General features: G+C 48.9%; 1 protein-coding gene across 1 annotated transcript in view; it reads right to left on the reverse strand.

Moving 5' to 3' along the window:
• The window catches only part of ptpn20 (protein tyrosine phosphatase non-receptor type 20), a 273022-nt gene that overhangs the window by 189842 nt on the left and 69442 nt on the right, over positions 1-13738 (reverse strand). Inside the window, exons 8-11 of the mRNA XM_078428348.1 lie at positions 12187-12265; positions 6450-6615; positions 4591-4671; positions 3173-3347 (exon numbers count right to left, since the gene is read on the reverse strand). Coding sequence (XP_078284474.1) covers positions 3173-3347; positions 4591-4671; positions 6450-6615; positions 12187-12265 — 501 coding nt within the window. The remainder of the gene's footprint in view (positions 1-3172; positions 3348-4590; positions 4672-6449; positions 6616-12186; positions 12266-13738) is intronic.

The following is a 13738-nucleotide window of genomic DNA, read 5'->3' on the forward strand; positions in this document are numbered from 1 at the left end:
GTGAAAACGCACTTTCACAGGGAGAACCTGCAAACTCCACGCAGGCAGCACCTGAGGTCAGAATCATAGAAACATAGACAATAGGTGCAGGAGTAGGCCATTCGGCCCTTCGAGCCTGCACCGCCATTCAATATGATCATTGCTGATCATCCAGCTCAGTAACCTGTACCTGCCTTCTCTCCATATCCCCTGATCCTTTTAGCCACAAGGGCCACATCTAACTCCCTCATAAATATAGCCAATGAACTGGCCTCAACTACCTTCTGTGGCAGAGAATTCCACAGACTCACCACTCTCTGTGTGAAGAAATGTTTTCTCATCTCGGTCCTAAAAGACTTCCCCCTTATCCTTAAGCTGTGACCCCTGGTTCTGGACTCCCCCAACATCGGGAACAATCTTCCCGCATCTAGCCTCTCCAACCCCTTAAGAATTTTATATGTTTCTATAAGATCCCCCCTCAGTCTTCTAAATTCCAGCGAGTACAAGCCTAGTCTATCCAGTCTTTCTTCATATGAAAGTCCCGCCATCCCAGGGATCAATCTGGTGAACCTTCTCTGTACTCCCTCTAAGGCAAGAACGTCTTTCCTCAGATTAGGAGACCAAAACTGCACACAATAATCGAAGCCAGCTCTCTGGTGCTGCAAGGCAGCAGCTCTACTGCTGCACCACCGTGCCAGTAAATCAGGCTGGCGTCCTGTTACATGTGTGGAAACGCCTATCTGGCACCTCATTCCAGTTTTCATGTGCAGTAATTTATGTGCCATCTAGTCATGTGTGTGTGTGTGTGTGTGTTAATGTATGCACGCATTTGTAGACTATACACTTTGCACTCTGTGTCTTCTCCTTTGCTCCACCTATTGCACATGAGTTTGACTTGATTGTGTCCATGATTGTCTGATCTGACTGAACAGCATGCACTACAAAGCCTTTCACTGTACCTCGGTACACATGACACTAATAAACCTGAAACTAAATAAGCAGCAGTGAATGACTTTCATTGGACCGACGACATCGTTAGTCCAGTTCCAGCATTTCCTGACTGACCTTGCACTTCTAATTAAAACACTATAATGGGAGGAAGTTTTCTATTGTGCCATCTGGGCAGGATGGTACTCCATCTGTGCCATCACTCTCCGCAGATGTCCCCTGCCACCCATGAAATTTAATTTTCCTGCTGGAATCTAGCCAAGCTGCAGAAAAAGGCTGCCAAGCCTTGAATGTTGTTAAGGAGTGCGGCAGAAAGCTTGGTTGAGAAATAGCTCTGCCAAGACATTTTAACTTTTAATTTGAACACGGGTAACATCTGTTCACCAGGAAGAGTAAAGATGTACACTTAATTTATCCTGCATTAATAGCTTGAGGTTGGGGGGGGGGGGGGGGAGGGGAGGGGGGTCCACTATAAAATTGTTCCATCCCCTGCCACTTGCTGTGCTGTCTGACAATAAGTGTTGGATATTAAACCTTTTTTTTTACAAATTGGCTCATGTTTGATTATACAGCAAAACTCCACAGTTGCAGCCACTTACAAAACATATGTTTTGACTCGCTGTTAATTGAAGAAATAATTAAAAGGTACAACTGCCTTTGGATGGCAGGAATGCAACGTCAAAAACTATCATTCCTTGTGATTAATCGGGTATGTATTTTAACATATAGATCAAGTCAGGGGTTACGGAGAGAAGGCAGGAGGAATGGGGTTAGGAGGGAGGGACAGATCTGCCAATGTTTGATTGGAGGAGTAGACTTGATGGGCCGAATGGCCTACATCTGCTCCTATCACTTATGAATTTGTGAACTGATGAAGGCAGAGCTCATAATGTTGAGGCCTACGACTAATATTAACCTCTGTTAGTTCTAGATCTCAGTGCCCCATGGACAAACGTATACTCAATTTACATTCATTCCACAAACGCATTGACATTTTAAGGGAAAAACACTGTTGAATTGTAAGATCTGACAGCTACCCATCCCGCCTGTGGTGAGTTTGCCTTGGTTCACAACTCTTCGCACCGTTAGTTTCACACGGAAAACTGCCACGTGATTGCGCGATTGTTAGGCAATTTTCTTTATTCCACGGAGATCATAACTGGGGCCTCTTCCAAATCTGCAGAGATCAGGGGCAGCTTGGGGAGGAGGGGTTGAGCAGAGTTGGGTGTGGGTGTGGGTGTGGGTGTGGGTCCCTGCAGAGATCAGGGGCAGCTTGGGGAGGAGGGGTTGAGCAGCGTTGGGTGTGGGTGTGGGTGTGGGTGTGGGTCCCTGCAGAGATCAGGGGCAGCTTGGGGAGAAGGAGTTGAGCAGAGTTGGGTGTGGGTTTAGTTTAGTTTAGTTTAGTTTAGTTTAGTTTAGTTTAGTTTAGTTTAGAGACACAGCGCGGAATCAGGCCCTTCGGCCCACCGGGTCCGCGCCGACCAACGATCCCCGCACAATTAACACTATCCTACACACGCATTTTTACATTTACCAAGCCAATTAACATACAGACCTGTACGTCTTTGGAGTGTGGTGGGAAACCGAAGATCTCGGAGAAAACCCACGCGGGTCACGGGGAGAACGTACAAACTCCGTACAGACAGGGTAGGGGACGTGGCAGTGAAGGGTGAATCTATTCTAATGCACTCCATTGCTATTTTGATAGGAATCCCTGAGGTCACACAGGATCTAGCCTGGGGCACAGATTGGCTGGGTCACAAACGTGTCGTTTCCCTGGACCCACCACCAAAATAGACAATAGACAATAGGTGCATGAGTAGGCCATTCGGCCCTTCGAACCAGCACCGCCATTCAATGTGATCATGGCTGATCATTCACAATCAGTACCCCGTTCCTGCCTTCCCCCCATACCCCCTGACTCCGCTATCATTAAGAGCTCTATTTAACTCTCTCTTGAAAGCATCCAGAGTATTGGCCTCCACTGCCTTCTGAGGCAGAGAATTCCACAGATTCACAACTCTCTGACTGAAAAAGTTTTCCCTCATCTCTGTTGAGTGTTCTAGAGTGTTCAAAGTGCAACTTCCCAGCTTCACTTCAGGGGGAACCAACTGAACCTTGGAAAATGTGACTCACAAAGGCTTTTAAAATCAAACAATAAATCAGCTGAACTGTGCATTCAAACAACAGGAATGACTCAGAACCAACCAGAACAATGACGCAAGGATATCTTCGAGAAACGTACCTTTCAGATAAGCAAGGCCGAAGTAGAAATACTCCACAAGGTTGGTGTAAGCCACGACCATGTCAAATACATCACTGCCCCTCGACTTCACGTCACATTTCACTTGCAAGCATTGTCCGTTTGGGATGATGACACTGAGTTCTCGCTGTGACAGATGCACCTTCCCTTTCTTGCTCTGCAAAGAAGAAGCTCCAATACTTTAGTTTAGCTTCGAGATACACGTGGAAAAAGGCCCTTCAGTCCAACGAGTCCGCACCGACCAGCGAGCCCCGTACACCTGCACAATCCCACACACGAGGGTCAATTTACAATCTTCCCAGAAGCCAATTAACCTACTACAAACCTTTGGAGCCTGGGAGGAAACCGGAGCACCTGGGGTAAACCCACGCAGGTCACGGGGAGAACGTACAAACGCCGTATAGACAGTAACCGTAGTCTGGATCGTACCCGGGTCTCTGGCGCTGTAAGGCAGCAACTCTACCGCTGTGTCACCGTGCGACCGTAACCTGACTGTGGACTGATCACCTCAAGCCATCGTGACTCACAGAACACACATCAGTTTGTCAAGCATGAGCAAAATCACAACAGGCACCCACACTGATTGAAATCATTAATAATGGTCTAGAAAATGACATGTATTTTTTGAAACCAATTTAGCAATTAAGCTTCGGACAAAGTGTGCAAGAATGAATCTTAACTTGGAAATATGTGCTCTTACACACAGTATTGCCCATTAGAAACAAAGAAACTGAAAATAGGTGCAGGAGGAGGCCATTTGGCCCTTCGAGCCAGCACCGCCATTCATTTTTATCATGGCTGATCATCCACAATCAGTAACCCGTACCTGCCTTCTCCCCGTATCCCTTGATTCCGCTAGCCCTTAGAGCTCTCTCTATCTCTCTTTTAAATTCATCCAGTGAATTGGCCTCCACTGCCTTCAGTGGCAGAGAATTCCACAAATTCACAACTCTCTGGGTGAAATATTTTTTCTCGTCTCAATTATAAATGGCCTCCTCTTTATTCTTCGACTGTGGCCCCTGGTTCTGGACTCCCCCAACATTGGGAACATTTTTCCTGCATCTTGCTTGTCCAGTCCTTCTTCAGACTCTGGGTGAGGTTGGATTAGGTAAGGGGAATGAAAAAGTTGAGACAGTTGATGTCATGCCGGCAGTTAGAAATAAAGTGGTCTAGAAAGGATCGAAGGGCATTCTGGGGAGTCCAAGAGGAGGGGGACCGGTGGAGACGGGAGAAGGGGTCATCGCTGGGTGGTGGGGACTCCTTCCCATAGGAAACGGCTCGGAGGCGACGGAAGAAAAGCTCTACGTCGTGGCGGACACGGAACTCGTTGAGGTGGGGGCGGAGGGGAACGAAGATGAGGCCTCTGTAGTGGATGTCACACAGGGGATTGGGTTCCTCACCACAATGGAGCCGGGCAGATCCAGTTGCATCGTGGGGCCTCCAACCATCCGAATAAACTCTGGTCCCGAATATCGCTGCTGCTGAGAACAGGAAACAGAACCATAGAGTCATCACACATATATCATGAGGCCAGTCAGCCCATCGTGCCAATGCTATCCCTTCAAAAGAATGCACCAGTTAATCCCACTCCCTGCTTTCTCCCCCACAGAGGGTCTTGGTCCTAGAGTCATGCAGCACGGAAAACAGGCCCGTCGGCCCAACTTGCCCATGCTGACCAAGACGTCTCATCTACGCAAGTCCTACCTGCCTGTGTATGGACCATATCCCTCTAAACATGTCCTATCCGTGTACTTGTCCAAATGTCTTTTAAATGTTGTTATAGTCCCTGCCTCAACCACCTCTTCTGGCTGGTCGTTCCATACACCCACCACCCCTTGTGTGCAAAAGTTGCCCCTCAGGTACCTATAGGGCGGCACGGTGGCGCAGCGGTAGAGTTGCTGCTTTACAGCGAATGCAGCGCCGGAGACTCAGGTTCGATCCTGACTACGGGTGCTGCACTGTAAGGAGTTTGTACGTTCTCCCCGTGACCTGCGTGGGTTTTCTCCGAGATCTTCGGTTTCCTCCCACACTCCAAAGACGTACAGGTATGTAGGTTAATTGGCTGGGTAAATGTAAAAATTGTCCCTAGTGTGTAGGATAGTGTTGATGTGCGGGGATCGCTGGGCGGCGCGGACTTGGAGGGTCGAAAAGGCCTGTTTCCGGCTGTATAGATATGATATGATATGATATGATATTAAATATTTCCCTTCTCACCTTGAACCTATGTCCTCTGGTTCTTGATTCCCTTACTCTGGGTCGAGGACTCTGTACAATCACCCTGTCTATTCCTCTCAGATGCTTCTGATTATTTGAATTATACACCGATGAGCCAAAAGATTATGACCTGATGAGTCAAAACATTATGAGCACCTGCCTAATATGCTGTTGGTCCTCCATGTGCAGCCCCATACGCAGCAGGGTGCGATGAACTGTGTATTGTGGCACATTCCTCCCATGACCACCATTAATCCTGCCTCACAATCGTATTTGATGATAGTGGAGCAGGCAGATATGATAGTGATGTTTAACAGGCTTGTAGATCAGCACAAGTAAATGCAGGGAATACAAGTTCACAATTTATAACAGTAGAATTAGGCCATTCGACCCATCAAATGCACTCTGCCATTCAATCATGGCTGATCTCTGCCTCTGAATCCCATTTTCCTGCCTTCTCCCCATAACCCTTCACACCTGTTCTAATCAAGAATTTGGCTATCACTGCCTTAAAAATATCTACTGACGGCCTCCACCGCCCTCTGTGGCAATGAGTTTCACAGATTAACTACCCTCTGACTAAAGAAGTTCCTCCTCACCTCCTGTCTAAAAGAGCACACTTTAATTCTGAGGCCTATGAGCTCTGGTCCTAGACTCTCCCACCAGTGGAAACATCCTTTCCACATCCACTCTATCTATGCCTTCCATTATTCTGTAAGTTTCAATGAGGTCTCCCCTCATCCTTCTAAACTCTAGTGAGTAGAGGGATATGGATGATGTGCAGGCAGATGAGATGAGCTTCACCTGGCATCATGTCTGGCACAAACATTGTGGGCCAAAGGGCCCTTTCATGTGCTGTGTTGTTCTATGTTCTATGGAGTTGATCTGCCCCTAGCCTCAACTCGTCATCTGTACCAGTTCTCCGTAGCCCTCAATCTTTTCAAAATGATCTTTCAAGAATGTATCTACCCCCATCCCAGAGGTTTGTGGTCATGAAACGTCATGGGAGTGAAGACTTATCCTACTCAGTAAAATGCGATCCTACCTTTCCCTTTTGGTGCAAGAAGCAGGGCAATGAAGCGGCTCTCTGTGGCAAGTTCTTTGCCTCGTTCAGGAATGCAGCTGGGAAGTACGACCCTGCATTCAGCAGGTAATCACGTTCACTCTCCAAATGGATCCCACTGGAGTTGGTACTTAACGTACTCAAGGACCTTCACAAAGGAAACAGCAAGTTACACCCAACTTGTTCAATAGCATCAACTTACTGCTACCTAGGTAGTATAAGAAAATAACTGCAGATGCTGGTACAAATCGAAGGTATTTATTCACAAAATGCTGGAGTAACTCAGCAGGTCAGGCAGCATCTCAGGAGAGAAGGAATGGGCGACATTTCGGGTCGAGACCCTTCTTCAGACTGATGTCAGGGGGGCGGGACAAAGGAAGGATATAGGTGGAGACAGGAAGATAGGGGGAGAACTGGGAAGGGGGAGAGAAAGAGAGGGACAGAGGAACTATCTAAAGTTGGAGAAGTCAATGTTCATACCACTGGGCTGCAAGCTGCCCAGGCGAAATATGAGGTGCTGTTCCTCCAATTTCCGGTGGGCCTCACTATGGCATTGGAGGAGGCCCGTGACCGCTACCTAGGTGAACGTTTCCCCTGAATACCTGTGCTCTGGCCACCCAGGTCTGCTGGATCTCCCAGTAGCCAGCCATTTTAACTCCCCTTCCTAATCCCATAGTGACCTTTCTGTCCTGGGCCTCCTCTATTGCTTGAGTGATGCCACCTGCAAACTGGAGGAACAGCACCTCATATTCCACTTGGTCAGCTTGCAACCCAACAGCATGAACATTAAATTCTCCAATTTTAGATAAATAACCTAAACATCCCCCCAGTATTCTATTATTTATCTACCTGAAAGTATTCAGATGCACACACACACACACATATATATATATATACGTGTGTATATGTATATATACATATATATATATATATATATATACGTGGGAGTGGGTGTGGCGCCTAGCGGCTGCGGGCTCGCTGGCAGTCTGTCGTCTTTTTTCCCTTTTGGTTGTGTGTTGGTGTTGGGGTGGGTTTTTTTGTTTTTGTTTTTGGCTGTGTATGTGTGGGGGGTGTGGAGGTGTGGGGTGTGGGGTGGGGGGGTGGGGGAAACCTTTCTTTTTTTGGGTCGGGGTGAGGCTCGGCTGCGGGGCCTTCCAGCGCCCGGCGTGGCTCGGCCGGGGGACATGGCCTTGCCCGCGGCGGCTCGAACGCGGGGCCTTCCATTGACTGGCGCGGCTCAGCCACTGGGCCCTCAATCGCCCGGCGCGGCTCGGCCGCGGGACTTAACAGCGCCCGGGGCCACTCGGCTGCGGGGCCTTCCAGCGCCCGGCGTGGCTCGGCCGGGGGACTTGGCCTCGCCCGGGGCGGCTCGACCGCGGGGCCTTCCAACGCCCGGCGTGGCTCGGCCACGGGACTTAACATCGCCCGGGGCGGCTCGACCGCGGGGCCTTCCATCGCCCGGCGCGGCTCAGCCACTGGGCCCTCAATTGCCCGGCGCGGCTCGGCCGCGGGACTTAACATCGCCCGGGGCGGCTCGGCCGCGAGACTTAACAGCGCCCGGGGAGGCTCGGCCGTGGGACTTAACATCACCCGGGGCGGCTCGACCGCGGGACTTAACATCGCCCGGGGCGGCTCGACCGCGGGGCCTTCCATCGCCCGGCGCGGCTCAGCCACGGGGCCCTCAATCGCCCGGCGCAGCTCAGCCACGGGGCCCTCAATCGCCCGGCGCGGCTCGGCCGCGGGACTTAACATCGCCCGGGGCTGCTCGACCGCGGGGCCTTCCATCGCCCGGCGCGGCTCAGCCACGGGGCCCTCAATCGCCCGGCGCGGCTCGGCCGCGGGACTTAACATCGCCCGGGGCGGCTCGGCCGCGGGGCCTTCCATTGACCGGCGCGGCTCGTCCGCGGAACTTAACATCGCCCGGGGCGGCTCGGCCGCGGGACTTAACATCGCCCGGCGCGGCTCGGCTGCGGGACTTAACAGCGCCCGGGGCGGCTCGGCCGCGGGGCCTTCCATCAACCGGTGCGGCTCAGCCACGGGGCCCTCAATTGCCCGGTATGGACGCAGGACGTTTCATCGCTCGGTGTGGCTCGGCCACGGGGACTTCCATCCCCTTGCGGGGGCGGTGCGGGTCAGTCGCCTCGGTAGGGGTCGAGTTATCTGTCCGTGGGCATGGGGGTAGAGAGGGGAAGTTTTGTTGCCTTCCATCACAGTGAGGGGGTGTTTGGAGTCACTGTGATGGATGTTTGTGTTGGGGTCGTGTGTTTTGTGTTCTTTTTTTTTGTGTTCTGTGACTGCTGGAAAATGTAATTTCGTTCGGTATCTCGGTATCGAATGACAATAAAAGAATACAATACAATACAATACACCCACACCCACATATATATACACACACACACATATATACACACACACACACACACACACACACACACATATATATACACACACATATATATATATGCACACACACCCACATATATATATACACACACACACACACACACACACACACACACACACACACACACACACACACACACACACACACACACACACACACACACACACACACACACACACACACACACACACACACACACACACATATATATACACACACCCACATATATATACACACACACACATATATACACACACACACACACACACACATACACACACACACATATATATACACACACACACATATATATACACACACACACACACCCACATATATATACACACACCCACATATATATACACACACACATATATACACACACACACACACCCACATATATATACACACACACACATATATATATACACACACACACACACACACACACACACATATATATATACACACACACCCACATATACATACACACATATACACACACACACACACACACATCAGAGACATAATCTACAGAGAGAGAAATAGTGCCATTTGAAGTCATAAGAGAACTCAATTATCTGACCTTAAGTGTAGGAAGGAACTGCAGATGCTGGCTTAAACCGAAGATAGACACAAAAAGCTGGAGTAACTCAGCAGGACAGGCAGCATCTCTGGAGAGAAGGAATAGTTGACTTTTTGGGTCTGAAGAAGGGTCTCGACCCGGATCGTCACCCATTCCTTCTCCCCAGAGATGCTGCCTGTCTTGCTGAGTTACTCCAGGTTTTTGTGTCTGCCTGTTTTTGTGTGTTCCTTCACAGAGGATGCACAATATGCTGGTTATATCCAACACTTTCTCTTTTTATGCCAACATTATCTATTTCTCATGCTTCCTTATTGCACAGGAGGCCATATCAGCCCATTGTGTCATGCTGCCCATGTTGGTTCACTGACCACCATTTTCCCCATATTCCAACTTCTGCCAGATTCTACCACTCACTTATACACTCGGGGGCAATATGCAGTGCCTAATTCGCCTATTCCACGTCTTTGGGACGAGGGAAGAAACCAGAGCACCTGGTGGAAACCCACAAGGTCAAAGAGAGAACATGCAGACTCCACACAGAAAGCTCCGGAGGTCAAGTTCGTAAGTTCATAAATTGTGGGAGCAGAATTAGGCCATTCGGCCCATCAAGTCCACTCCGCCATTCAATCATGGCTGACCTATCTCTCCCTTTCAACCCCATTCTCCTGCCTTCTCCCCATAACCCCTGACACCCAAGATTGAACACGGCTCGCTGGAGCTGCAAGGCAACCTGCGACACCACTGTCCTCACCTTTAAAATAGGGCCATGAAACATTTTATAAGCAGTTGATGGCTCAACATTTGGTTCCAGCTGACAGCCTTTTCAACAGTACGTTGCCTAGATACTGCACTGGGGGAGAAAGCCTAGATTGTACGTTCAAGTTTCCATAATGAGACTTCAGCACACCAACCTCTGTCTGCATGCGGCAACTTAAATAAAACGACATAATGTCATTCTGTCACATTAATAAAATAATGGCAAAATCCTTGAGTAAATTATAATAAATAACCTAAATCCCAGAATGAGCTGAAGTTCAATGCAGATTACTAAAACTCACCAGGAGGATGAACGTACTAATTACAATGTCTGCAGTCTAAAATAGTGATAACAAAAAGTCAACGTGAGTGAAATCTTTAACTTAATAAGATAAGGGGTTTAGAAACATAGAAAATAGGTGCAGGAGTAGGCCATTCGGCCCTTCGAGCCTGTACGCACCGCCATTCAATATGATCATGGCTGATCATCCAGCTCAGTAGCCTGTACCTGCCTTCTCTCCATACCCCCTGATCCCTTTAGCAAAAAGGGCCACATCTAACTCCCTCTTAAATGTAGCCAATGAACTGGCCTCAACCACCTTCTGTGGCAGAGAATTCCACAGACTCACCACTCTCTGTGTGAAGAAATGTTTTCTCATCTCGGTCCTAAAAGACTTCCCCCATATCCTTAAGCTGTGACCCCTGGTTCTGGACTCCCCCAACATCGGGAACAATCTTCCCGCATCTAGCCTCTCCAACCCCTTAAGAATTTTATATGTTTCTATAACATCCCCCCTATAAGATTCCAGCGAGTACAAGCCCAGTCTATCCAGTCTTTCCTCATACGCAAGTGCATTCTGACAAGATTTAACAGCGGTGCCTGATGAAATATTTGGAGAGTTAATTAAATGTCTTAATGGAAGTGGCGAACTAAACTAAAAACTAAACAATACATGATTGAGCCATCCACAGTGTACAGTTTATTCACAAAATGCCGGAGTAACTCAGCAGGTCAGGCAGCATCTCAGGAGAGAAGGAATGGGTGACGTTTTGGGTCGAGACCCTTCTTCAGTCTGAAGAAGGGTCTCGACCCAAAACATCACCCATTCCTTCTTCAGTCTGAAGAAGGGTCTCGACCCAAAACGTCACCCATTCCTTCTCTCCTGAGGTGCTGCCTGACCTGCTGAGTTACTCCAGCATTTTGTGAATAAATACCTTCGATGTGTACCAGCATCTGCAGTTATTTTCTTACACAGTGTACAGTTTAGTTTAGTTTAGTTTAGAGATACAGCGCGGAACCAGGACCATCGGCCCACCAGGTTAGCACCGACCAGCGATCCCCGCCTACTAACACTATCCGACACACACTATATGATCATATTGAATGGCGGTGCAGGCTCGAAGGGCCGAATGGCCTACTCCTGCACCTATTTTCTATGTTTCTATGTTTCTATAACAATTTTACATTTACACCAAGCCAATTAACCAACAATCCTGTACGTCATAGAGCTCTAGGGGCTAGTGGAATCAAGGGATATGGGGAGAAGGCAGGCACAGGGTATTGATTGGGGACGATCAGCCATGATCACAATGAATGGCGCTGCTGGCTCGAAGGGCCGAATGGCCTCCTCCTGCACCTATTTTCTATATTTCTATGTCTTTGGAGCGTGGGAGGAAGCCAAAGATCTCGGGGTAAACCCATGTAGGTCACAGGGAGAACGTACAAACTCCGTATAGACAGCAACTGTGGTCAGGATCGAACCCGGATCTCTGGCGCTGTAAGGAAGTGGCTCTAGCACCGTGCCGCCCAGGAAACAGGATAAGGGAATAACGTGAGTAACGTTTAGTGCAAGGTTGTTCTTTCAATATTCAGGAAAGCAAGTTCTCACCAAAATATATATAAAGCTGTCGCCACAGTTTCAGAGGGTGAGAGTGAAATCATTGTCACTTGTTCTCAGCTGTACGTGGCATACCTGTCTGTGAGGTGTCGGTAACGGCTTGCTAGTGAATTCCTGGTTCCCGTCCTCCACTCTTCCTGCCGATGCCAGCTTCCTGAAAACACAAATCCAATTACTCACAAAGTCACAATGCTCTCTGGTAACAACAGCAAGTAGGGCATGGCTGCTTCCTCACTCCGACTAAACCCTTCTGGCTTTAAAGAAGGCCGCCTGACCCAGGGCAGTGCCACACTTGGAGAACTATTGGGACACCATTCCAACGCTGCAGCTCGCGATGGAGACAGGTCTATCTCCGCACTGGAAGCATGGCTTCTATCGCTGGACCTTGAAGGAGCCTTTCGTCTTCCTGCAAAGTGTTCCTGCTTGTCCCTCATCCAGTTCAGCAAAGCAGCCACTAAACTAAAGCTAAAAATAGCAATCCCTTTTGAGAATAATCCACTTAATCTTTTCATCAGTCAGCATGAGAGAGGCTAATAGTCTTTCTGCTTAAGCCACTGGTTTGTTTCTTTTGATCAAGGGCTGTGTCAATGTTGCAACAGTAAAAAGACTTCTGGAATAGTGTTGAAGACCATACCTTTGTAACATTAGGAGGGAGAGACAGAACAGCCATGATTGAATGGCGGAATAGAATTGATGGGCCGAACGGACTAGTTCTACTCCTATTCCTTAAGACCTTATACCAAAGACAAAAATTGGGAACTGTCACCGTAGCGTGAGGATAAACTTCCAACAGTCTCTCATGATATTCACTGACTTTGAAAGGGACATTGTCACCCTCTTAGAGATCTGTGGGTAGTTCTTCTTCTTGCCTAAGGCGTGCACAGCCTAAAGTTGTAGGTCAAGGGTGGACATACAGGCCAGGGCAGCATCAGGTGCTGGGTGGATGGCCTTGATACCACCAGGGAAAAGCCTCAGTGAGCAGTCATTCACATGGGATGTGTGGGATGGTCTGGTCTGGATATCCGCAGTGGCGAGCAGGGCTGTCTGTCTGTCATCCCCCACTTGTGCAGGTGGTGGGCTGTTCTTGCATGGAGGGTGCGGATCCTGTTCAGGGTTAGACATTGCTTGTGATGGAGGCCAAATCCCGGTGGTTTCACTGTGGGGTCTGTGATGGCCTCTATAGACAATAGACAATAGGTGCAGGAGGAGGCCATTCGGTCCTTCGAGCCAGCACCACCATTCAATGTGATCATGGCTGATCATTCTCAATCAGTACCCCGTTCCTGCCTTCTCCCCATACCCCCTGACTCCGCTATCCTTAAGAGCTCTATCTAGCTCTCTCTTGAATGCATTCAGAAAATTGGCCTCCACTGCCTTCTGAGGCAGAGGATTCCACAGTTTCACAACTCTCTGACTGAAAAAGTGTTTCCTCATCTCAGTTCTAAATGGCCTACCCCTTATTCTTAAACTGTGGCCCCTTGTTCTGGACTCCCCCAACATTGGGAACATGTTTCCTGCCTCGAACGTGTCCAACCCCTTAATAATCTTATACGTTTCGATAAGATCTCCTCTCATCCTTCTAAATTCCAGTGTATACAAGCCTAGTCGCTCCCTCTGTGGGCAGTTA

Source organism: Rhinoraja longicauda, chromosome 35, assembly GCF_053455715.1.
Source record: "Rhinoraja longicauda isolate Sanriku21f chromosome 35, sRhiLon1.1, whole genome shotgun sequence".
NCBI lineage: Eukaryota > Metazoa > Chordata > Chondrichthyes > Rajiformes > Arhynchobatidae > Rhinoraja > Rhinoraja longicauda.